Source organism: Mustela erminea, chromosome 6 (assembly GCF_009829155.1).
Source record: "Mustela erminea isolate mMusErm1 chromosome 6, mMusErm1.Pri, whole genome shotgun sequence".
NCBI classification, from domain to species: Eukaryota; Metazoa; Chordata; class Mammalia; order Carnivora; family Mustelidae; genus Mustela; species Mustela erminea.
In genome coordinates this window covers 677,875-700,615 of record NC_045619.1, presented here as the reverse complement: position 1 = coordinate 700,615, position 22,741 = coordinate 677,875, and the positions used below count along the sequence as shown (strand labels likewise).

Here is a 22,741-nt window from a genome sequence, read left to right as displayed (position 1 = left end):
GCTCCGGCAGCCATCAGGCAGCTGCCGGGCCCTGGTCCTCGGGCCAGGGATGGTGGCCACGACCACAGGCGATCCCGAGGGAGGCTGCGCCAAGCAGGGACAGGGCAGTCAGAGGCCAGGCCATCTGGGAAGAGGGTGGCCCACCCAGCCGTTCTGTAGGCCTTCAGAAAGGGGCTTCAGGAAGGGGCTGGAAGTCCTTCATCCGACCCAAAGCCCCGGGCCTGGCCTGAGGGCCCCCAGGGAGCTGCGGGCCTCTGGGGACCGAGAAGGTAGCTGGCGCCACAGCCTGGGCTCCGGCGAGCCACGTCCAAGTCCTGACGTCTGGCTTTCTCTGCCAGAGGCCTGGGAGCTCTGGTGGGGGCTGGCCTCCGCTGAGCCCCCGTATTCAGCCGGGGCACGCGCTGGCGCCTAATGAGGCTCGTGGCCTCAGGCCGCTGTTCCCTGGGTGCTGGCTGGAAGGAGAGGACCAGGGTGCCGGCTCGGCGCACCGATACCAGCCTCCTCCCGGGCACACCCCTCCGGTCACCCACCCCTGTGGCAGGAGGAAAGAGAGGGAACCGCAGGCCCCCAATGCTCTCCACCCCGGAGAGCCCGTGCGTGGCAGCAGGCCAACAGTCCATCTTCAGGGACCCAAAAGCAGGATGCACTCCCACTTGAGCCGAACCCACCCCTCTGCTCTCGGGCCCGTCCCTGGGACCCTGGGACTGGCCCAGCGCGGCAGGGAGGCTCTGGCCTTGGCTGGGGCCGGCTCTCAGGTCATCTGGCTGCTGGGTGGGGGAGCCCTAGTCCAGACACAGGCCCCAGGGATGACCATCACCCCCGCCAGGGATTGGCTACAGGGGACCTTTGCTGGGGAATTGGGACCCAGACTTGGCTGGTAATCTCCTCTGGGGGAGGTCTAAGAGGCGCTCCCCAAGCTCTAGGGCATTTCCGGTGGGGCAGAGGGCAGGACTGGGGCAGCCCTAGAGCCTGGAGCCCTGGGCAGGCTGGGGGCGCTGGGTGGGTGCGTGCCCTAGAGCCTGGAGCCCTGGGCAGGCTGGGGGCGCTGGGTGGGTGCGTGCCCCTCCCTCTCCCATCCCCCTCGTGCCCCCGAGACCCCCTCAGTCCACTCTCCCCTCAGCAGCCAGAGGGCTCTAGCATGTGCACGTGACCATGTCTGCTCCCCACGGACATCCTGTCGCCCTTCTCAGGACCCCCAGGCACTCTCCTGGGCCACACCCAGGACCCCAGTGCTTCGCTTTGTCTCCTGTAAAGCCTGAAGTCCCAGGAGCCTGGGCCTAGTGGCTCGGCAAGAGAAGGTGGGCTGAGGGACATCGTGAGCTCCTGGATGGCTGGAACCAGAGCCCTGGTCGGGGGTGATGGACACCCAGGGTGACTTCATGGCTGACCTTGCGGGGGGGTGGGCCCTTGACCCCCCAAGTCAGGGGTGGGTCCGGGTCGGTCTGCCTTGGCCTGGCTTGGAGTCTGGCCCGACTTCCAGGCAGGTGGTCCCCCTGTCCCCCACCAAAGCCCAGTATCCTGTACAGGGCTCACCATCCCCACCCTGAGGGTGCGAGACAGGGACTGGGCCCAGAGCTGAGGTTGGGGTCCACAACCTCAGGACCTCCCGCAGCCCTGGGGCCCGAGACCCTTGGGGGGAAACTCACTGCAACGTAGGTCACATAGCTGGTGGGGGGCGGAGAAAGTCACGTCAGTCCTCCAGCCCTGCGGAACGGGGCAGCTCAGTCAGCATGGCTTGCGGCCTCTCCCGCACCCTGACTGCAGCCCCCCCGGGCCCCGGCCCGGGGCGGCTGCTGGGCTGACAGGCCCCCCGAGAAGCTCTGGGGGCAGAGTCCCCCCTCTGTGATGCCATGATGCCAGGGAAGCAGGGCTAGGACTGCAGGAGGTGGGTGGGGGCTGGGGGGCAGCTCCGCCCACCTGGACGCAGGTGTTGGGGACACAAGCCTCTTCCGTGGGAATGTCCACAAAGGCCACTGCAAGGTCAGTCACGAAGTCACTCTGGGTGGGAGAGGGGTCGGTCACAGGCAGTGACGGGGAAGACTGTGTCACGGAGGGGAGTGCCCTCCACACCGGGCGGCCTCCAGGGGCTGATCAGGGCCTTGCAGACAGGAAACGGATCAGCCACCCTCCCCAGGAAGGAGCCCACCCACTGCACACCCGGCTCACTGAGGCTGGGGCGAGGGTCGTGGCCCGGGGCCCTGGGCGGCAGGCAGGCGGCCACGTCTTCCTTTGGTGACACAGGTGCACCTGGAAATGGGCGGCACTGGGCGAGAAGAAGGTGACCCGGAGGTGGCCCCGAGAGGCGGCTGGCTGGACGGTCATCTTCCAGGCTGTGGGTGGGGGGGTTGAGGCCCAGCACCACCCCCCAGTTCCCCTCCTTCCGCCCACGGACCAGCTCCCTGTCATCCCAGCTGCCTGACCCAGAGGCATCCGAGGAACCCAGAAGAAAGTGGTGTTTGCTGTGTCCACACAGCACAGGCCCCCGGCCAACCTCGCTGCCTTGCGGCCCCTTGGAGAGCTCACCTTGGAAGTGTCCCTCTTGGAAAGGGCATCGCACCCAGGAGCCGCGGCTGGTGGAGAACTGCAGAGAGGACTTGAGAGGCTGGAGGTCCCCGCAGTGTGTGCGGGGCTGGCGGGGGGCTGGGGCCCGCTGGGCCTCCTTCCCCCAGAATCCCCTAGCTCCAGCGTCAGACCAGGATGGGGCTCAGAGGGGTCCCCAGGAGGCGGGGCAGGGTCCAGGAGCGCGTGTGGCCGCACGCCCCAGCCCAGTGCTGGGCGTCCCTCCGCCTCTCCTTGCTACGTCCCCCTACGTGTGACCGTGCCCGGGGTGACCGCGGCCTGGCGCACTCACCTTCAGGCAGAGCCGGGGCTGTGTGTCCACCAGCGGATACTGCACCTGCGGGGGAGGGCGGGGGGCGGCGCTCAGGTCAGGCCCCCGCCATCTGCGCCCACCCCCATCCCCGCCGGGCGGGTACTCACCCTGCCGTGCGCCGGCCGGCCCGAGTGCTCCAGGTGGTGGCAGAGGGCCCCTGGCCCCGGGCGCCAGCACAGGCTCACGTGGCCGCTCACGGGACATGCGGGCTCCCAGCTCAGTGCCCGGTCCCCCGGGTGGTAGCGGATAGCATCCCACAGGGCCTCCGTCTCTGCAGGGACCCACCCCTGTCAGCGGAGCCCCCACCCACGTGTCTGTCCCAAGGCCTGTGCGGGGCATCCCGGGGCAGAGCTCAGAGCGGGCACCCCTCCTCTGCGCCCGCGCCCCCGTCAGCCCCTCTCAGAAGCCCCGCTTCCTCCGCGTGAGCCGGGCCGGGGCGTGGGTGTCCATGTGTCCCGGGTGTCCGCTCGTTTTTGCACACACGTGTCCACGCACAGATTCGGCTCCCAGAAAAGGCCGGCCGGGGACTCACCGTTGGCTACGTGCCGTCCACGGCAGGCTCAAGAGGGGGGACGGGCCTGAACGCACGCTTCATTCCCACCGTGTCCCCCTCCAGGCTGAAGCAAGCTGCACCCCCCTGCCAAGCTGGGCAGCCCCCGACCTGCCCTCCTCCCGCGCTGCCTTGTCCCCCGCCACCCACTGCTCCACACCATAGGGCACTTGCCGTCTTCGAAGGGACAGGCCTGCATCCGCACGGCGTCAGGGGTCGCAAACCAGCCCTGCGGGAGGGGCTGGGGTCAGCTCAAGCCCAGTCCCTCCCTCTGTCTCCTCCGGGCGGTGAAGGCCACACTCTCACTGACCTCGAGGCACAGGCACGGCAGCTCCTGGCTGTAGGGCAGAGAGACGGTGCGGGACATCCGGTTCCCTGTCACCTGCGTGGAGTGGAGCACTTGAGGGCTGGGGGCCCCAGTGGCTGGGACTGGGCGAGGCTGGGAAGGCCTGGGGTGGGGGTAGTGGGCAGGAGGCGGGCCTGGGGGGGTGGGAGGGGGAAGGTGAGGACAGGTCCTTGGGCCGGACTTGGGCAGGGGATGCAGCCCGGGCCAGAGGCGTGTCCAGGGCCGGGCCAGAGGCGTGTCCAGGGCCATGGGATGTGGCCGGGCCAGAGGCGTGTCCAGGGCCGTGGGATGTGGCCCGGGCTCACCCGCACGGGGACACCCACATCGTTGCAAGTGAACCACTTCAGGCAGAGCCGCACGTAGTAGTCGGGGGCCCCGGGGACCTCGGGCACCTGGACCAGAATGACCTTCCGGCTGCGGTCCGCCCAGTAGGAGAACTTCCCGGCTGTAAAACGGTGGCAGGTGGGGGCCACGCTGGGACTCGCGGTCACTGGACAGAGGTCTCCACCTGTCCTGAGAGCCTCCAGGAGACGGACCCTTGCTAGACCCAGGCATGTGGGAGTCGCCCACCTGAGGACCCATCATGACTTCCCAAGTGGGGCAGGCGGAAGACACCCCTGGCAGGGCCTGCAGGGGCCTCCCCGGGGTCTGCGGGCAGCGGTCGCACTGAAGGGGCCTCACCAAAGCACACGGGCACGTTCCCCGCCACGTCCTCGTGTCCGCAGTCTGCAAACGGCACAGCAATGGTGGGCCCAGGCTCCTGCTCCCGGCACCTGTGCCCGACTCGGGCCTCTGCCCACGTGCTTTACAGAAGTCTCTCTTCTCCCAGGGAGCCCGTGACCCCGGATGAAGTGAGAGGGGCTTGCTGCGAGCCCCCGGCATGGGGCCCTGCCCCCTGCCCCAGATGGCCCACCCAAGTTGTCCCCAGAAGCCAGCGGCAGCTGCACCCAGGCCAGCCCCATGGGCTCCCACCTTCCACATGGTACTGCTGGTCCAGCTGGACCCCGCAGAAGTGGGGGATGGTCCTCAGGGTGACGTAGAGGCTCTGAGCCACGCTCACTTCGAAGCAATCAAAATGCACCTGCAGCTGGGCACACACAGGTGTGAGCCAGGTGGGCCTGGGGTCTCTAGCGCCCCATCCCTGGCCTGGCCAGCTCCACCTTGCACAGCTGGAACTCAGGAGAAGGGTCCCCAGTTCTCGGGCCTTGGGAGGAGCAGGAGTCCAGAAGGGAGGGCAGCCGGGAGCAGCCAGGGGACAGCTGCTCCGGTCAGGCAAAAGCTTGGGGTCGGGCCAGCAGGTCTGGCTCAGGCTCCGGCCTCACCTGCCACCCTACCTGCCGGCGGCGGGAGGCTCTGGAGACCCGCACGCTCTGACACTGAGTCTCCTGGGTGTCCAGATTCACGGAGCAGGCCTCCAGGCCCCGCAGGCTCTCTGCATGAAGGGAGGGGCCGGGCAGGCGGGTCAGACCAGGGCAGGGATTCTTCTTTTTTCCCCTCCTCTCTGTGAAGTGCGTTAGTGGGGTCCCTGGCCCCCCAGACTGTTTCTCACCATGCAGCACGAGGGAGGCCCGCACGCGCAGGAGCAGGGAGCAGCCGTCGTGGGGGGCACACTTCATGGCAGTGGAGAGTGTCAGGGCCTCCAGGACCGAGGGGGACACGGACGAGGGTGGTGGCCGGCAGAAGCTGTTAAAAATGTTCCCTGGGGAGGAGAGAGGGCTGCTGAGTGCCGTGGGGCTCCCCAGGGCCTGGGTAAGGCTTTGTGGGTGGCCCAGCCAGTGGAGGGCGCTCCGGGACGGCATGTCTGGGGAGGGGTCCTCACTGTCTTGCTCCAATGCAATCAGGGAATGGCCCCCAGTGGGTCCACTGGGACACACAGAGGACCCGCCCTGGAGCCAGCTGTCTGTCGGGCATCAGGAGTGGGGCCGGACTGGGGAGCAGACCCCACCTGCCCAGCACGGGCGCCTTCTGATAAGCTGGCAAGCCCCATGGCCTCTCTTCAAAGTCCTTCAGGGCACCTGGGTCATGACCCCAAGGTCGTCGGAGGCCAGATCGGGGGTCTCGCTTCCGGGCACGGGGGGCTGAGCCGAGTGGCAGCCTTCACTTGGCCCGGCTGGCAGCCGGGGACTTGGAGGACAGAGGGGTTATTGCCGTGGAGCCCTGGGGAGGCCCGTGGCCCTCCGAGTCGGCAGCCCAGGTGCCCTCCTGCACCCAGGGCTGCGGGTGGTCTGCAGGCAGGAGAGATGGGGTTCAGGCCCGGGGTCGGGGCGGTGGAAGGAAGTAGCCCCGAGGTGGGCCGCGTGTCCAGGAAGGGGAAGGTGTGTGTCCTGGGTGGGAGCTGCGGCCCCCAGAACTCCCAGGGGGACCTGTTGGGGCTGGAGCTCTGGGGGACGGACGGGCAGCAAAGGAGGGGGGGACCCCATCAGACCAGGCCGAACTGCACCGTGAGTGAAGGGGGAGCGGAGGAAGACCCCTCTGCGGGGAGGCTGAGGAGGAAGGGGGCGCCCCAGAGGCCCCAGGCCTGGACCGAGGTGCGGCCCTGGGGGCGCAGAGTCTGTCCGTCCGGAGCCTGCGGACTGTCTCCGCCCCGGGACCTGCTCCAGCGACCTGCGAGCAGGTGGGCTACGGAGAAGGCGGGTGCCCCAAAGTCAGGTCTTTGCCGGACGCAGTGGCCCTGCCCACCGGGCCTGGACACACACGGTGAGGAGCGCGTCCCTGGGTGGAGCTCACTCCGACGGCTTCAGAGAGAGACTCACGGGACGTGAGGACTTACAAGACCCGAATATATTCTTGGAAAGGAAATCCGGCTCTGTGGACCCCACTGCGGCCCAGGCGGAGTCATGGGATCCCACTGACTCTCCTGTAGGACACGGCCTAGAAAGCCAGCCAGAGGGTGTGCAGAGGGGTTTCAGGACGCGGCAGGAGGAAAGGGAAGACGGGGATGTCCTTGAGGTGACACTGGGCTGTGGGGGAGGCAGAGAGCCCGGGCAGACCCGCGTGCCCACGTTTGCGGGGCAGAGCACGAGAGAGGAGAGAAGTCTGCGCGAGAGGGCGGGAGAAGGTTCCCTGCGGGGCCCAAGTCCGCACGCCCGTGAGGGGAACTGCGGGGCAGGCAGGAACCCGCGGAGGGTCTGAGGGAACCAAGTCCTGCGCGCCTGGGGCTGGGAACAGTCCGTGCGCCGTCTGGCCCTGGGTACGCCCCACCTTTGGAGGAGTCTTGCCTCGGTGGGGGGTAATTAGCCTCAGACTGAGTGCTGTTCTCAGCCTGTCCAGCGCCCCCTGAAAGTTTAAGCGTTAGCCCCGAAATTTAACTGTGTTTCAGTAGAGCCTCAACGATGTTTGTGGGAGTAAATCCTATGTCCAGCACACAACAGGGTAAAATTATCAATTCAAAATGACAAGCCATGCAAAGAATCAGGAAAATACAACCCATAATGAGAAGAATCAATTCACTGAAACTGATACAGGTTCCAGAATCAGTTCAAGGACGTCAACGCAGTGGCCACAGCTGTTTCCGTATGTCCCGACTGGTGCGCACAGACCAGTGCGTGGAGACTAGACAGGGAGTGAGAGCTCAGAACCACCTTCTGGAAGAAACACAATGTCTGAGATGAAAAACACACCGGATAGGATTAATAACAGATCAGATATTTAGAAGAAGGAGATGGGGAACTCGACGGAACAACAGAAACAACCCGAACAACCCAAAGGAAAACGGAAAGAGATACTGGTGACGATGAGACGGCAGGAGAAGCGTCGGCGGGGCGTCTCCAGCGACCGAGTGCGCGGAGAGTCCCCAGAGGGATGCAGGGAATGAGAAAAAAAATCGGTATCTCCCCGACTTGATGAAAACTGTGAAGTCACAGGTCTAGGAGGTTGGTGAGAGCGTAAGGAGATGGAAAAAATGAGGCACCACGACCCCTGCTAGAAGCCGGTGACAGATGGAAAACTCTCGAAGCCGCCAGAGGAAAAAGACACGTTACACAGAAGGAACGAAGGACAGGACAACAGCGGGTTTCTCGTGGGAGACGGCAGAAGAGGCCCCAGAATGCCGCAGGCCGGCCTGCCCGCTGGAGCTGTCTGCGGACGAAGCCTGAATAAAGACTCCTTCAGCACACAGAAGCCGAGAGGACTCCTCATCAGAAGGCCCACACCCCAAAAAGAGACGGGCCCTTGGGTAGGAAGGAAAATGGGAACATGGTACCAAATGGGGCACCAGAAATGATAACCAGGCAGATACACGGTCTGTTTCCTCCTTATTTAAGTCCGTTTAAAGGAGGATTGACTGTTTACACGGAATAATAATAGCAATGCACTGGGGGTCTAGAACACACGGGAAAGGGAAACGTGTGACCACAACCCCACAAACACCTGGCGTGGGGGGAAGGGCACCTGGGGCGCGCAGCCCGTTAGGCCTCCGACTCCCAGTTTCCACTCAGATCATGATCTCCGGGTCTTGGGGTCACGGGATTGACCCCTGCATCAGGCTCCACACTCAGCGGGGAGTCTGCTCCCTCTGGCCCTGCCCCTGCTCGTCCCCCCCACCCAAGTAAATCAGTAAATCTGACACACCAGATGGATGGCCGAGGTGGGGCTGCCCTACGGCTGCCACGGCTGTTTGTGCCGTGGGGCACCACGTCCTGAAGGTGGAGTATAATGCGTAAAGATGTACGTTAGAAACACGGAAAAACAAACAGAAAGCAAAAAAACACCAAAATGACCAAAGAGTTTCAACTAGTAAGTCAACTGAGGAGATAAAATGAACCCCCCCACACACACACACGCGCGCGCGCACACACACGCACACGCGCACACACACACACACACACACAATCAACAGAAAGACGGAAGAAGAAGAAAAAGCGGACAAAGACGATAAGGAACAAAGGACAAGAATGTGGCCCCCTTGGCCTTGACGGCCTCCGTGGTCAAGCTCAGTGCAGACGTTTGACGCCGTGGTCAGGCAAAGACACTCAGGATGCAAACACAACCCAGACCAACGCAGGCTGTTGTAAGAGACGCACCTCACATAGGACAACACCGGCGCGAAGACACAGGCTGCCAGAGCTAATCCAAAGAAAGATGGACGGGTTGTGACCAGACGGCATGGCTTTCCTGGCAAAGAACATTACCAGAGAGAAGGACACTCACTTCACAGCGACGGAGGGAGCAGTTCCTCGGGAGGACACAGCAGTCACAACCGATACGACGCACTTAAGGTCAGAGCTTCACAGGGAGACAAAACAGGTTCAACGACAGGGTCGAACAGACAAGCCCACAGTCTTAGTTGGTTTCAACAGTCTTCCTTCTACACTTGACCGAACAAGTGGGCAGAAAACCGGAAGGAATATGGTGGCCTCGTATGACACAACCAACCCGCTCGGCTTCCCCGGCATTTACGGCACCCCCCCGCAAATAGCGGTGGCGTCTGCATGTGGTTCCCGTGAGCACGGAACATTTATCTAGATAGACTGTGTGGTCCATAAAATAGTCTCAGTACATTTAAAAGAATTCAGATCAAACAAACTATCTTCTCTGATCAAAATGGAATTAAATCAGTCATTAATAACATAGTTCTGGAGGTGCCTGGGGGGCTCAGTCTGTTGAGCATCTGACTCTTGGTTTCCGCTCAGGTTGTGATCTTAGTGTGGAGTCCGCTCGAGAGTCTCTTTCCCTCTCCCTCTGCCCCCTCACCTGTTCTCTCTCTCTCTCTTCCTCTAAAATACATAAACAAGTCTCTAAAAAACTAAAATAAAATATTTCTGGAAAACCTCCCAATATTTGGAAACTAAACAATACACTTTTAAATAACTTTTGGCCAAAGAAGATATGAAAAGGGAAATTAGAAATTACTTTGAACTGAATGAAAATGAAAACACAACATATAAAAATATTTGGATGCTGCCAGAACATTATAGGGGGGGATTTGTAGCGCTTAATTCCAAATTAGAAAAAAAAACTCACATTAGTGACATCAGCTTCCACCTTAAGAAACTAGAGTAAATGCACGTCCTTAAACTAGTGCTAAATTACACGTCAACTATATCTCAAACCGAGAAGAAAGAGTAACAAAACCTAAAGTAATCAGAAAAAAAAAAAAAAAGACCCGAGTGGAAACGAATGAAATAAGAGACAGAAGAGCAGTAGAGAAAGTGAACGAAAGCGTAAGTTTAAGAAAGAGCCACCACCAGTTCTATGTGGATCCTTCCAGAACACTGACGCGGCAGGAACAGTGTGGAAACCGTTCTCTGATACCCAAACCTGACAAAAACATTACAAAAAGAGAAAACTCCAGGAAGCTCATGGCCACAGAGTAGAACCTCTAAACAAAATTTTAGAAGAGGGAATCCAACAACATGTAAAAAGATAACACATGATAACCAAGTGCAGTTGGCCCTCGGAATACGAGACGGATTCGATGTCGGAAAACCCATCACTATAGGGCAGGCCTCTCGGGGCCCCTCCCTCTTGGGGAGCTTTGTGTTCTCATGCAATAAACTTGGCTTTGCTGCCTACCAAAAAAAAAGGAAAGGAAAGGAAGAAAGAATCACTACAATTAATTATGTTAACAAATTTTGAAAAACACATACGATCATCTCAATAGCAAAATTATTTTACAAAATCCAATATCTATTCCTAAAAAAAAATCCTCAGCAAACAAGGAACGTAAGGAAACATTCTCAACCTGTTAAAGGCCACCTGTGGGGAACCTATGGTTTCTGCCGTGTTTGCCGGCGAAAGGTCTGTTTCCCCGTAAGATCGGGAAGGAGACCAGCGTCACTGCTCTGCTCACTTCTGTTCAGTGTTGCATTAGAGATTGTAGGCAGCGCAATAAGGCAGGAAAATAAACTTCCTTTTCAGTTTGGAAAGAAGTAAAGCCATCTTCATTTGCAGATGACATAGTTGTCTCTATAAAAATCTAATGCACTCTGGGGCACCAGGGGGGCTCCGTCATTTAGCGTCTGTCTGCCTTCGGCTCAGGCTGGGATCTCAAGATCCTGGGGTCGAGCCCCACATCGGGCTCCTCATGGCTCTGCCTGAGCTTCTCCCTCTTCCTCTGCCCCTCTGTGCCCCTGCTCATGCGTTCTTTCTCCCAAATAGATAAAATAAATCTTTATAAAAAAAGATTTTATGTATGTACGTATTTATTTATTTGAGAGAGGAACCGTGAGAGAGAACACAAGCAGGGAGCAGAGGGAGAAGCAGGTTTCCTGCCCACCGCCCCTGCTCTGCCCCCCAAACAGGGAGCCCAATACAGGACTCCATCCCAGGACCCTGGGATCATGACCTGAGCTGAAGGCAGACATTTAAGTGACGGTGCCACCCGGGCACCCCAGTAAAATAAATCTAAAAAATTATGCTATAAAGGTCATTTCCTTCTTCCTGCCCATCTATGTGTGTAAGAAGGCAGCAAGTTTCTAAACTCTTCCCCAGAACCTGTGAGATGCCATACTGAGCTTGGCCCCATAAGAGGGGGTTTCTCCCAACTTGGTTTAAGTTTATAGAAGATCATAAGTGGGAGAAATAAAACAATAAAAACAACAATTTTTTTAAAGCCTTAGGCACACAGAGCACAGCTGTCCTCATACCCCAAGGGCTTCTCCTCATCATGTCCCGAGGGGTCAGACCAGGACGGGCAAGGAGGTCGCAGGCTCCTGTCACCTCCTTCTCCCAAACTGATGGATGTTAAACAAAGAAGGAAGAGCTGAGCTGCCTTTCCTGATCCCCACGAGCGGGCGGTTCTGAGCAGTGTCCATGATCACTCCTCCCGTACCCGTCCGAGTTGTAAGCAATTGTCTGCACCTGGCATGGCCCCTGCCCTGTGTGTCCTTGGCCCCCCATGTCGTGGAGATGGTGCCAGCAATGGTGGGGTCTGATGGACTCCTCTGAGCCAGGGTTGGCGGCCAGCCCGCCAGCTGTCCGCAGACTCCACGGTGAAGCCGAGTGGCCAGCCAGGTAATGTGGGGCTGGGCGGGGAGAGTTCTGTCCCCAGCCTGAGGTTCCCTTGCCCCGGGGAGCACCGGAGAGCCTCACGTGGCATTCCCAAGGGAAGGCAGAGCCCTCTTCCCACCCATGGGCACCTCATGTGTGTGAAAATGTCTTCTTCTCTGCAAGGAATGAGAAACCCACATCTCTTGACCTTTTCTGGGGGTGGGGGGAAGCAGATCTGCTCCAGCCAACCAAGTAAAGGACGAAAACCAGAATTTAAAAAAACAAAAGAAAGGTAAAGCCATGGCAGAGAAGGGCTCATGGGGAGCACAGAGCGTAGTGACAGCAGAGAGGGAAGATGCCTGTTGGAGAATGAATGTGTGAGAACAGCTCCTACTCCAGACCAGCGGACCGAACGGGGAACGCACGGAGGAGAAGAGTATACAGAGCACACAGAAGAGATGCAAGCACGCCACGGTATCTGTGCTGCAAAACGGGGCAAGCAAGTCGTTGTCCCTCCGTGGAAATCACTGTGCACCCAAAATTTGTTATGAAGCCTCGTGGGAGTCTCCCTGTGGGACTAGTAAATACATTCGATCTTTTCAAAGACTTGAAAAGCTGCCGCAGAGCCGTACTTCAGGGAGGCCTAACAGATGTACTCTGAAGAGGAGAAACAGGAACTCGAAAGAAGAAGAGGGTTCCAAAAGGGAACAGTGAACTCAGGGGTTGGCGAAATGTGGTGGTGAATTTAAATTCCTCTTGACAAAAGAAGAGGAGGAAAAAGAAAGAGTTCTCTGTGTTCAAAAACAAGCTGGGGGTTTCGTTTCCCGTAATATGCCAGACCAGGCTGTCCGGGCCAACTCTCTAGCTGAAAACAGCTAACAATGCTGGAGGAAAGTCAGGCATAGAAAAGGTTTCATGGAAACTTGGGAAAGCTGCTCAAAGAATCAGCATCATCAGGTCAAAGCCTGAGAAACGGCAGAGGGAGGCAGAGGAAGCCGGCAACATCATGGAGCTGTCCCACTATCACTATCCCCCCTGGGCTGGGGGCCAACGGGGAGCCCCCCAACCCTGGGCTCTGTGGCGTGGCCGCTCTGAGTGCGCAGGGAGGAACAGAGAGCTTCCCACGGCCTCCAGTGGGTCTGGGTGCTGGTGTCCAGCCCTGGTTCGCATCTCTAGGAAGGGCCAAGGGACCTCAATCTGTTTTTTAAAGGGAAATGGTCCTGACAGTCACACGTCTTCTCTGGGTACCACTCGGAAACAAGGGGGAATCTGATCCGGGGGAACCTCCATCATCCTAGGCCCTGGGGAACCTCACGAGTCATTTCTTGAGGGCACTGAGCAGGCATATTTAAAGATGAGCAGATACACCAGAAAACAAAGCACCGAGAGGGAAACCCGGCAGAAATGAGAGCCCCATGGAGTCTTCTGGGGACAGGCGCACGAGATGTAACTGTAGACCTGCCACCCTAGGACAAGCTCGGAAGTATGCGCGGTGGGAAACAGAAACTACAAAGACGGACCAAACACATTTGCAATAAACAGAGTTTCTAGAAACAAAACCCACAGAAACAGAAATTAAAAATGCAACAAGTGGCTTCCAGAGCAGCCTGGACCTCACCAAAGAGAGAATTAGTGAAGCAGAAGGTCCCAGCAAATGACCCCGAAGGCCGCAGAGGGACAAAGAGATGGAAAATACAGCAGAGACATTCAGAAATGTGGAGAACGAAGTAAAATGGCCAAGATGACCCCGAGGAAGGGAAAGAGGACAGACAGGGCCGCTGGCCAGCTTTGCAAAGGCTCACGCAAAAAAGTGAAGTGTAGGCCAGTCTCCCGTATGAATATAGTTATAAAACATACATAAAACTGTAGCATTTGGTTTAATAATATATTAAACATGACTGGATAGGATTTGTTTCCAGACTCCACGTGTGGTCAAAGTTAGAACATCTATCAGTACAATTTATCTCACTGAAAGATTAGAGGAGGAAACTGCATGATTATTCTCACAGGCGCATACAGTTTTCGTAAGGTTCACTTCCTACTCATGATAAAGAATGTTTAAAAAGCTGGGAAAAGAAAGGCACCTCCTTGTCTCGATAGAAGTCATCTTCCTCGAAGGCCCCATTAGCCTGGTACCGTCGTGTGAGCCTTGGGAGTCAATCCCGTGACTACCGGGACTAAAGCAAGGCTCCCCACTCCACACTGTCCTGGTGACTGGAGCCAGGTCTGTAAGACCAGAAACACACACAGGTTTATAAACTGTCATCATTTACAGAATTCGTGATTACCCATATACAAAATCTTAAGAGACTCAATGGGAAATCTATCAGGAATAACAAAGAATTTTTAACAAATGTGCTGGGTCCAAGATCAGTATACAAAAGCAGCTGCTTTACACCAGCAAAACCAATCGGAAAATATAATCAACTAAAGAAACCTTTCACACTATCCTTCAGCCTCTGAAGGAGGCTTTGAGGAAGACCGAAATCGTTGGCGAGGCATACCATGGTCATGGTTGGAACACTCATCTCTGAGGTCATTTCTGCCTCAAATCAATGGTTGTAGTCAATGCCAGTCAGATCAAAATGCGTGATATTGTAACTTATATAAGAAATATGCTCTGTGCCCCTTATCTGGTACAAGAATCCTAAAACCCTTGGAATTTTCTGAGAGCTAAGAGCCAGGAGGGCTTCTTTTGTTGTTCATAACAAACCACGTTCAACCGCAACTAAGTCCATCTTAATGAGGTAAGTTTCGGAAAGTCCCAAGGGTGGGGGCTGGTTGCCAGGGAAATCAACCACATGATGACCTCTGCTGAGGAGAGAGGACCCGGAGGTCCCGTCAACCACCAATGGCTGGCGATTTTATCAGCCGTGCCTATGCAAAACCTTCCATATAAGCCTCCATAAAAACTCTAAAGGACAGGGTCTGGAGCACTTTCGGGTTGGTGAGGACATGGAGCTGGGAAAGTGGGAGCCCCAGGAGGCATGGGGGTCTCTGTGCCCTCCTGTGTCCCTTCTACCTGGTTTTTCTTAAATTATGTCGTTTTATAAAAAACTGGTTACCTGGCAAGTAAAATGATGCTCTGAGTTCTGTGAGCCCATCAAGCAAAGAAAGTGGACCGAGGGCAGGGTCGTGGGAGCCTCTGACCCACAGCCAGCTGGTCAGAGGCAGAAGGGACACCCCAGACTTGTTGCTGGTGTTGGAAGTTGGGGGGCAGTCTTGTGGGACGAAACCCCTAATCTGTGGGCTCGGAGGCTAAACCGGTCGTCTAGGTAACTTGGAACTGAGTTAATTGCTTGGTGATACTAAAAAATACACACATTGGCTCTCTCCAAAATAAATAAATAAATCTTTTTTTTTTTTTTTTTTAATGCGGGGGGCACCTGGGGGCTCAGTCACTTGAGCGTCTGACTCTCGATTTCAGCTCCGGTCCAGACCTCAGGGTCCTGGGATCGAGCCCCATGATGGGCTCTGCCCTCAGCTGGGAGTCTGCCTGGCATTCTCTCCCTCCGCGCCCCTCCCATGCTCACACACGCCCTCTCTCTCTCTCCAAAGTAAGTAATCTTAAAACAAGACCCGCATTGGGAAACGCCTCCTGAAATTCTCAGTAAACTTGACAATCAAAAGCTCATGTTGAAGAAGTGAAGGCATACAAAATGCTAAAACCCTTTTGAAAAGCTTTCTAGTGTAAAAATGAAATTAAGATACTGAAAAGCTCACCCCAAAAACATAGCTTTGTGCATGATTATGGAGCAGACGGCCCGATCCGCACCAGCCGGCGGGTCCTCAGCTAGTCCAAGCCCCTCCGCTCACCGCAGAACCAGCAGGCCGACTTCCTTTATCCCTTATGGTTTCATCGTCCAGAGGGGCCTCTTCCCGCACTAACCTTGAGGCTTGCCATTTTCCAAACTTGGATTACCTGGTCTGCCGCTTTGCTCAGCTCTGCCCCTCCTTGCAGAATGGGGCTCTGTGGTCTGCCAGGCGTCCTCAGGGTGCAGTTCAGCACCCGTCTTCAGACCCTGTATTTCGGGCTGATCAGCAGCAGGACCCGGAGGCCCGATTGTGCTCAGGTTATAGTCCGTTGGCAGGACCAGCGCTGGTGTCAAGTGCCCTTGATTGGTGGGGGGTGGGGGCGTGCTGTGATGCTGTGTCTGGAGCTCCGCCGCCGGCTTTGATGCTGTCACCAGCACTCACGTCACTGGAGGATGCAGAATGGTTTTTCTACCGTTTGGTTCCCTACGGGCCGGAACACTTACCCCCAGGCGGTGTTCGTAGGAGACGGGCAGGAACAAGGCTTGATCCCACTTTTGAGGATGACGAGCAGGTCCCAGGCCGTCCTCAGAAGATGGGCTGCAACTTACTGCAAGTCTTTTTTTCTTTCTTTCTTTTTAAGGTCAAATGATATTCTCTTGGCTAATGGGAGCTTCTTTGGGTCAGTTCCAAGTACTTTTTTTTAAGGTTTTATTTTTAAGTAATCTCTACACCCAGCGCAGGGCTGGACCCCACAACCCCGAGATGAAGAGTCACTTGCTCCTCTGAGGAGCGCGCCCGCCCCATGTACCGTGGTCTCTGAGAGCGTCTGTGCTCTCTGGTCCGAGATGTCCCGGTTCTTCGGGTCCATTCTCTTGCCCAGACCGGGAGTCGGGAGTCGGCCACTGCTCGCGGGGCCCCCTGGCCGGAAATGGTATCCAGGACCGCAGCCCCGTGCTGGGGAGGCTCCTACCATGGGAAGTGGTGTGCTTGCTTTGCTACGGGCCCTAAAGACTTTTCTCTTTAAAGCCCAGTCATTTTACCACAGTGTGTTTTGGTGTTTGGTACACAGGATCCGTATTTTTGGTTTGCTCTGATAATACCCAGTTTTAAGAAAAAAAAATTAATCTCCTGAGATCTGTAGCTCTTAGCATTTTTCCTGTGCCCTCGGTTTTTCTTCTTCAACGTGTGTATTTTGGACATCCTTGGCCCGTCCGCGGCACTCGCCATTCATTCACGCGCCGTCTTTATCTGTTTGTTCGTATCTTCTTTATTTTTAAAAACGTCCCCCTTTTTGCCTTGAGTTTCTCCTCGGTCTGCGCCCTCCCAGGTTCGTCGCACGCGGTCCTCATTTCTGAGGTTTTCCCGCATTTCCAGTTCTGCGTGGGTCGCCTCGCTCCGGAGGAGTTCGGGTCGCGCGCGGGCACTGAAAGCGACGCGGAAACGAAGGGTCCGTCCGGGTTTCCGCCGTCCCCGGGCGTCCCCAGGAGCCGAGCTGTCCGGCTCGTCCCGCAGCCCGCGCGGCCCCGGGGCGCCCTCTCCCGCGTCGGAGCGGGCGGACGGCGAGGCCGATGCTCCGTCGCGCGCCCCGCCTCGTCCAGTCCCCGGCGCCTCCGCGGTCCTCGCGCCGCGGCGTCCGGGCGGACCCCCGGGTCCCCGCGGTGCGGCCCGAGCCCAGCCGGCGCCCACGCTGCCCCCCGCCGCGGGCCCGGGGCGCCCCCCAGCGGGCTCTCACCCAGGGCTGGGGCCCCGCCGCTCCGGGGGCGCCGCCGCAGGTCAGGCCGCGGGAACGAGCCGCCGCGGGGGGCCGCCCTCCCGCCGCGCGCCGGCACCTGCGGGCTCAGGGACGCGCGCTCAGGGACGCGCGCTCAGGGACGCGCACGCGGCCGCCCCGCAGGGAGAGGCAGGAGCCAGGCAGGGCTCGCGGGCGGCGGCCCGGGGGTCGGGGAGCTGCCCCGCGGCTGGAAGAGCGGAGCCGCGCGGAGCCGTGCGCGGAGCCGTGCGCGGTGCGGCCAGGCGGGTCCCCAGACCCCAGGCAGCCAAGCACCGCGGCCGCGTCCCTACCCCACGCCCCGCGAGGAAACAAGCCCCGGCGAGCTGAAGAGCCGAATGGAAACAAAAGGTTAAAACCCGCGGAAGTGCAGCAAGGCAGGGGACGTTCCTCGGGGCGGGGAAGAATTCCTTAAAACACCCCCAAATCCACAGAACCCCTTAAAATGCGATCACATCCAAGTGGAGAAGTTCCGAACGGCCCTGGGAGCCCCAAGGGAGCCTCCGGGAGGGAGCGGAACTCTGTGAGGCCCGGAGCACTCGCAAGGGGCACTCCGGGCAGGAGCCCACGGCCCGGCAGGAGCCCACGGCCCGGCAGGAGCCCACGGCCGGCCGCAGCCCACGGCCGGCCGCAGCCCAGGGCAGCCGCCGCCGCCACGGAACACAGTGAAGACCGAGAAGTTAACGGCGTCGGTGCGCGTTGGAGAAAACACGGGCGTTGATAAGGGGACGTGGGGCTTTCCCTGCATGGCCGGCAGGGGCACTTTGCAAGGAGGCCCCTCCGGTGAAGCAGGAACACCGGGCTTCTGGGCGGCCGGTGCACAACTGGGCGTGAACTGGGGGCCTTGTCCGTGTTCACCAGCTGCTGGACAGCGACATCTGGGGGACACTCTGTCCTGCGAGGCAGGCAGGGGGAGGCCAGTAGAGTGGCAAGGAAGACAGGGTGACCCTGGTGGGCAGGCTGTATGAGGACGGGAAAGGCAGAATGTCCCCCTCTGCCTGAGATGTACTCACGGTTCACTCGGCTCTTGCAGGCGAAGCCCTGGGGACAGAACAATAAGACAGAGTGAGAGGTCAGCATGGCCACTTTCCGTGCGCCCCCCTGGACCAGCCCCAACACCCAGGAGAGTCACATGGCCCTTGACTCTCGGAAGGGCCTGGCAGTGGGGGTGAGGGGTCCCAGAGTCCAGCCCACGGCCCGGCAGACAGCCGTCATTCAGTAGACGGTGTGACCTGGACCCCGTGGACTGGGGATCCCCGTGTCCCCAACATTCCCAGCTTCTGCTGCTGGCACAGGCTCAGCCGTTCATTCTTTAGGGGGACACTGGCTGAGCACCTGCTAGGTACTGATTAGGTGCTGGGGTTCTCGAATGAAAGAAGTGGGGAAAGCTCTGTCTTGGAGGAGCCGCATTCTGAGACACCGACACGGTCCGGAAGGTCAGGAAGTTGCACTTTGCTGAAAAGGGATGGGGAAGGGGTATCAGAGGCCCCAGGGCAGCGTGGGCAGCAAATCTGCGGGTGTGTTCAGGGGAGCCCTTGTGGAGGAGGTGAGGGCATGGCGGGACTGGGGACCAGGTTCCGATGGGGCCGGGGTAGGTGGGGGGAGTGGTTGGACCACCAGCCGGCAGGCCTCACTTTGGTGGGTGTGCCGTAGGGCTCCACGGCCAAATTCGGGGAGACTGAGGTTGGGGTGCTGCTCTGGGAGCCCAGGGGGCAGGGGGGCCGGGTCCCTGGGGCACCAGGCTGCACGGGGGGGGCCAGGGGGGGCCTGCCCCCCAGCGCCACCACAGGGCGCCAAAGAGCAATGGTGATGTCAGCCCTCTGCTCCCCTCCTGGAGAACACAGCTGGGCGGGTGTGTGTGTGTGTGAGTGTGTGTGTGTCCGCGAGCAGAGGGCCTGCACTTCCGGTGGCACCCAGGTGGGAACAGAGGATCCAAGCCAGTCCTCTCCTGCCACTTGGATCTGCGGTTCCATCCCCGCTCCAACCCCTTTCTAAACACGCTCAAGTTTCGGAACGGTGCGGGATGCAGAGGAGAGGCGTGGAGATAGTCCCGCGGGCTTCCCCACAGCCGCAGGATGGCGCGGACTGACGGCGCGTTTGTACAAACTAGGGACCCGGGCTGCTGGGGCACCGCTGAACCCCGCATGGTTGGGACTTCTCCCAGTTTTGCATCTGTTTTCCGTGTCTTCTCAACGTCTGTTTTCCGTTTCACATTGCTCGGATGGAAGGGCTGAGCCCACCTGGACAGCCTCACCCTCTCCACCATGCGACTGCGCGTCCTGGGAGCCTGGCGGCCCAGGGGTGCGCGGGCAGGAGGGAACAGCCCATTCCAGCGAGCCCGAGAGACCGACCCTGCAGAGCAGCCCTCACTGAGCGCACGAGCCAGGCTGTGCTGGGGAGGTTCCTGCCTCCCTCCGCCTCCCATGCTTGGAATTCCCGCTCGGCATCCACTATCCTGTGGCCTGAACCTACTTCCCAAGTCCCAGAGTTCAAAGGCAGAGAGGGGCCCTGCTCATTGCCCCGAGGTTGAGGGCATCCGTGTGGCCTGGGCAGCAGGGACTGCCCTTTGTACCTGTGCCTGGAGCCCCCACAGCCCCGGAGTTGTGGAACGTGATGTCTAGTGGAGGGCTGGTGGGTGCCCCTTCAGTGCCCAGACCCTCTCTCTCCTCTCTGGGACACAGGCAGAGGGACCAGCAGAGACAAAGGTCAGGCCAGAAAGCACCTGTGGGCAATGTGGCCCAGGGTCCCTGGTGTACCAGGAGCTGGGGAAGGGCATGGGAGAGGGCTGGCTGCATGCCCCGGCGGCCCGGAGCTGCCTGGTGGAGAAGTGGCCGCACCCCCACCTCCCTGGGGTTTTCCATTGGGTTTCTTGGGGCTTTCCGTGCCAGGCTTGGGGCTGTCTGTGGGGAGGGACCCCCACCCCACCCCAGGAGCATGTCTTCAGGGAGGGACCTGTGTCCCCTCCCCCGACCCCACCCGCAGCTGCCCACCAGGCACCCCCCGCGGCCCCGCCTCAGCTCCGACTAGAGGGAAGGACCTGTGTGGGCTCCTGATCCACTTGGCTCCCCGCTTGCCCGGAGCTGGTCCCCGCAACATAGCCCAGGAGGCTGGGGCCCCCCAAACCATGGAGCAGGGTCTCCAGCTCCATGGCCCCATTCACCACCCAAGGCCCCTGCACCCACCCCCCGGCAGCGTTTGCACCGTGGCCCTCTGCTCCTGTCCCTTTAGCTCCCCCAGTCGGTTCCACGAGGACAATGTGTCACTGAAGACTTGCCAAGGCCCAGAACAGTCCTGTGGGTACTTGTGGGCTGGAGGGTCTCTGTGAAGGCGCTGGGGGTCGCCAGTGGCTGTCCATCATGGCTTCTCTAGCTCCAGTGGCAGCCCCCCCCCCCCCCCCCCCCCCCCCGCCAGCTCCTGGCCTGCCTCCTCCCCCCTGCAATCCCCTCCAGGCAAGTCCTCCGGCGCCCCTCCCCCACCCCAGGTGCCCCTGCTCCCTCCCAGCCCCTCCCCCGGCAGGGCACCGGCCCCAGCTCCCTCTGTGAGGGTTTGGCCCTCCCTGTGGGTCGGCAGCAGCAGGGCCCTGAGCCCCCTCGCTCCGCACTTGCCCTGCGGCCTCCAGCACCCCTCTCCCCTCACCTCTCCTCCCTTGGGGGCTCTTTCTCCTCACAGCCTCTGGGTCTGGGGGGCTGAGTCCCAGCCCGGCCGGCCCAGTGCGGGAGCCCTGCTGGTGGCTCTTCCGGACCCCACTCACATCAGCTCCCACGCCTGATGGGCTTCTCAAACCCCACATTTCGAAACCAAGTTGCCCCCCCAGAAGATCCCCAGTGGCTCTAACTCCCCTGGTAAAGTGCACACAAAGCCACCCCCTCCCATTGTCCACCTTCACTGTGGGGGCCCCGGGTCACCCCCTGACCTGGACCCAGCCGTTTCCTCTGCACGCACGGCTCCCCAGCACCCACACGTTGTCTGCTCGCGCCCTGTACACCTCCAGTCCCCGAGGCCCGGCGCGCAGGGCAGGTGCTCCAGTGCCTCCGCCCTGTGCTCTCCATGGTCTTTCTGAGCCCTTGTCCTTGCGCTCTGCTGAGCCCGGGATGCCTTTGGGCTGTGTCCCCACCGTGCCTGGACCAGTCTCCAGGGACACAGGCACCCATGGCAGGTGCTGCCTCCCTCGGGAGAGGCTGAGTCAGTCCGCCCTGCGGTGAGAAGTCCTGGGAGGCCACCGTTTCCCAGCACACGGCTTGCCCTGCGGCTCCTTCCTGTCCTGGATTAGCACGTTCCTGCAGCCTTCCCTTGGCGGGCTGTCCACACAAGCCGGATGATGAAACAGGGCTCCCTGAAGCCACGAGGGGCTTCAGGGAGAGGGACCGGGTGAGGGCACATCAGTGGGCCCCTCCCGCCGGGGCTCTGGGCCAACAGGCCCTTGAGCAGAACTGCAGGGCCAGCCCCGTGCCTCCCAGGGGTCCCCAGGCCCCGGCGTCACCCACTGCCTATCGCCATTCGTTCTGTGCCAGGTGCCAGGCCGGCGCCCACCTGTGAAGGAGCCAGGGCCCCCTCAAGATGAGACCCTAGGAAGGCTCGGGGGCTCACATGAGAGCGGGAAAGGCCCCCTGATCACCGGATGGGGTCAAGGAGGAGGCAGGAGCTCACCTGCGAACAGGAGAGGCCGCATTCTGCAATCTTGGGGATGGCCAGGCTGCGGTGCGTGCTCCAGGCCAGGGAGAGCAGCACCACTGCTCGCCCGGCCAGCATCCGGCCCGCGTGCATCGGGGGGAGGTTGCAGGACGGCCCGAGGAGTGGCTCCTTGCCTTCCCAGCCTGCAGCTCCAGCCCCAGAGACAAGTGGGAGAGTCGACTGAGTCTCCTCCCCGAGGCAGACACTCCCCATCCTGATGGAACAAAGCCCAAGCGGGCTGGCCGTAACCACAACCCCATAACTTCCTGCCAGGTCCTGGCTCGGGCAATGGGACCTTCAGACTCTGGCCAGTTGCCCACGAAGTTTCTAGGATGCCAAAGGAAGCATCTGGAACCTTAAGTCTTTGGGGTTCCAGGTAACCAGGTTCCCCAGGGGGCTAGACGCAGGAGCAAGGCTGGCTGTGGGCCTGTGTCAGGGAGCTGTCCCACATGCCCCACGGCTCCCCCGTGTCTCAGGCAGTCGTCGTGATGGTGGGGCACGGAGGGTGGCCAGTGGCCCTAGCTGTTCAGTCCAGGTGGGCTAGCAGAGGGGCGGAAGCCTTTCTAGGTGCCTGCACCTGGCAAGGGCTGGCCCCAGCCCTGAGCCCACAGGAGAACCCTCTTCTGGAGCAGGGCCTGGGGCCTGTGCCCATCACCCCTCTGGGTCTGAGATGCTCAACCCTGATGCTGCTATTCCTCACCCCAGAGGGCACCACCCTGAGGCCCAACTTCTGCTTGGGAATCACTCTGCACTTTCGAGTTTCTTTCTGTGCCTGTGTGTGTGTGTGTGTGTGTGTGTGTGTGTGTGTAGGCAGCAGCTCCCGGCCCCCTGGCTGCTCCGGTCTCAGCG

At 59.8% G+C, this 22,741-nt stretch overlaps 1 protein-coding gene across 12 annotated transcripts; it reads right to left on the bottom strand.

The window, feature by feature from the left end:
- Positions 1–675: 675 nt before the first annotated feature.
- IL17REL (interleukin 17 receptor E like) lies at positions 676–22,062 on the bottom strand. Of its 12 annotated transcripts, none has more exons than XM_032345856.1 (15): positions 21,869–22,062; positions 18,235–18,262; positions 5,318–5,467; positions 5,091–5,200; positions 4,741–4,855; positions 4,450–4,494; positions 4,074–4,213; positions 3,733–3,804; positions 3,597–3,651; positions 2,980–3,143; positions 2,852–2,896; positions 2,524–2,581; positions 2,158–2,330; positions 1,918–1,998; positions 676–1,704 (listed from the first exon to the last, which is right to left on the bottom strand). In XM_032345856.1, the coding sequence occupies exons 1-15, from the start codon at positions 21,983–21,985 to the stop codon at positions 1,597–1,599; spliced, it is 1,461 nt and encodes a 486-aa protein (XP_032201747.1). In that variant the 5' UTR covers positions 21,986–22,062; the 3' UTR covers positions 676–1,596. The 12 variants fall into 12 exon arrangements, 11 of the variants coding, with proteins under 11 accessions (XP_032201747.1, XP_032201749.1, XP_032201752.1 ...); XM_032345858.1 differs by having other exon boundaries at positions 2,167–2,330; XM_032345861.1 differs by lacking the exon at positions 676–1,704 and adding exons at positions 13,782–13,923; positions 15,421–16,876 and having other exon boundaries at positions 1,917–1,998; positions 2,158–2,581; positions 21,869–21,911.
- Positions 22,063–22,741: the final 679 nt, after the last annotated feature.

Coding starts and splice junctions, on each gene's coding strand:
- IL17REL (XM_032345854.1), bottom strand. CDS start 21,985: ATGCACGCGGGCCGGATGCTGGCCGGGCGAGCAGTGGTGCTGCTCTCC. Junction 4,856..5,090: donor GCCGGCAGGTAGGGTGGCAG/GTGAGGCCGGAG, acceptor GTGTGTGCCCAG/CTGCAGGTGCATTTTGATTG. Junction 4,495..4,740: donor CCAGCAGTACCATGTGGAAG/GTGGGAGCCCAT, acceptor TGCCGTTTGCAG/ACTGCGGACACGAGGACGTG.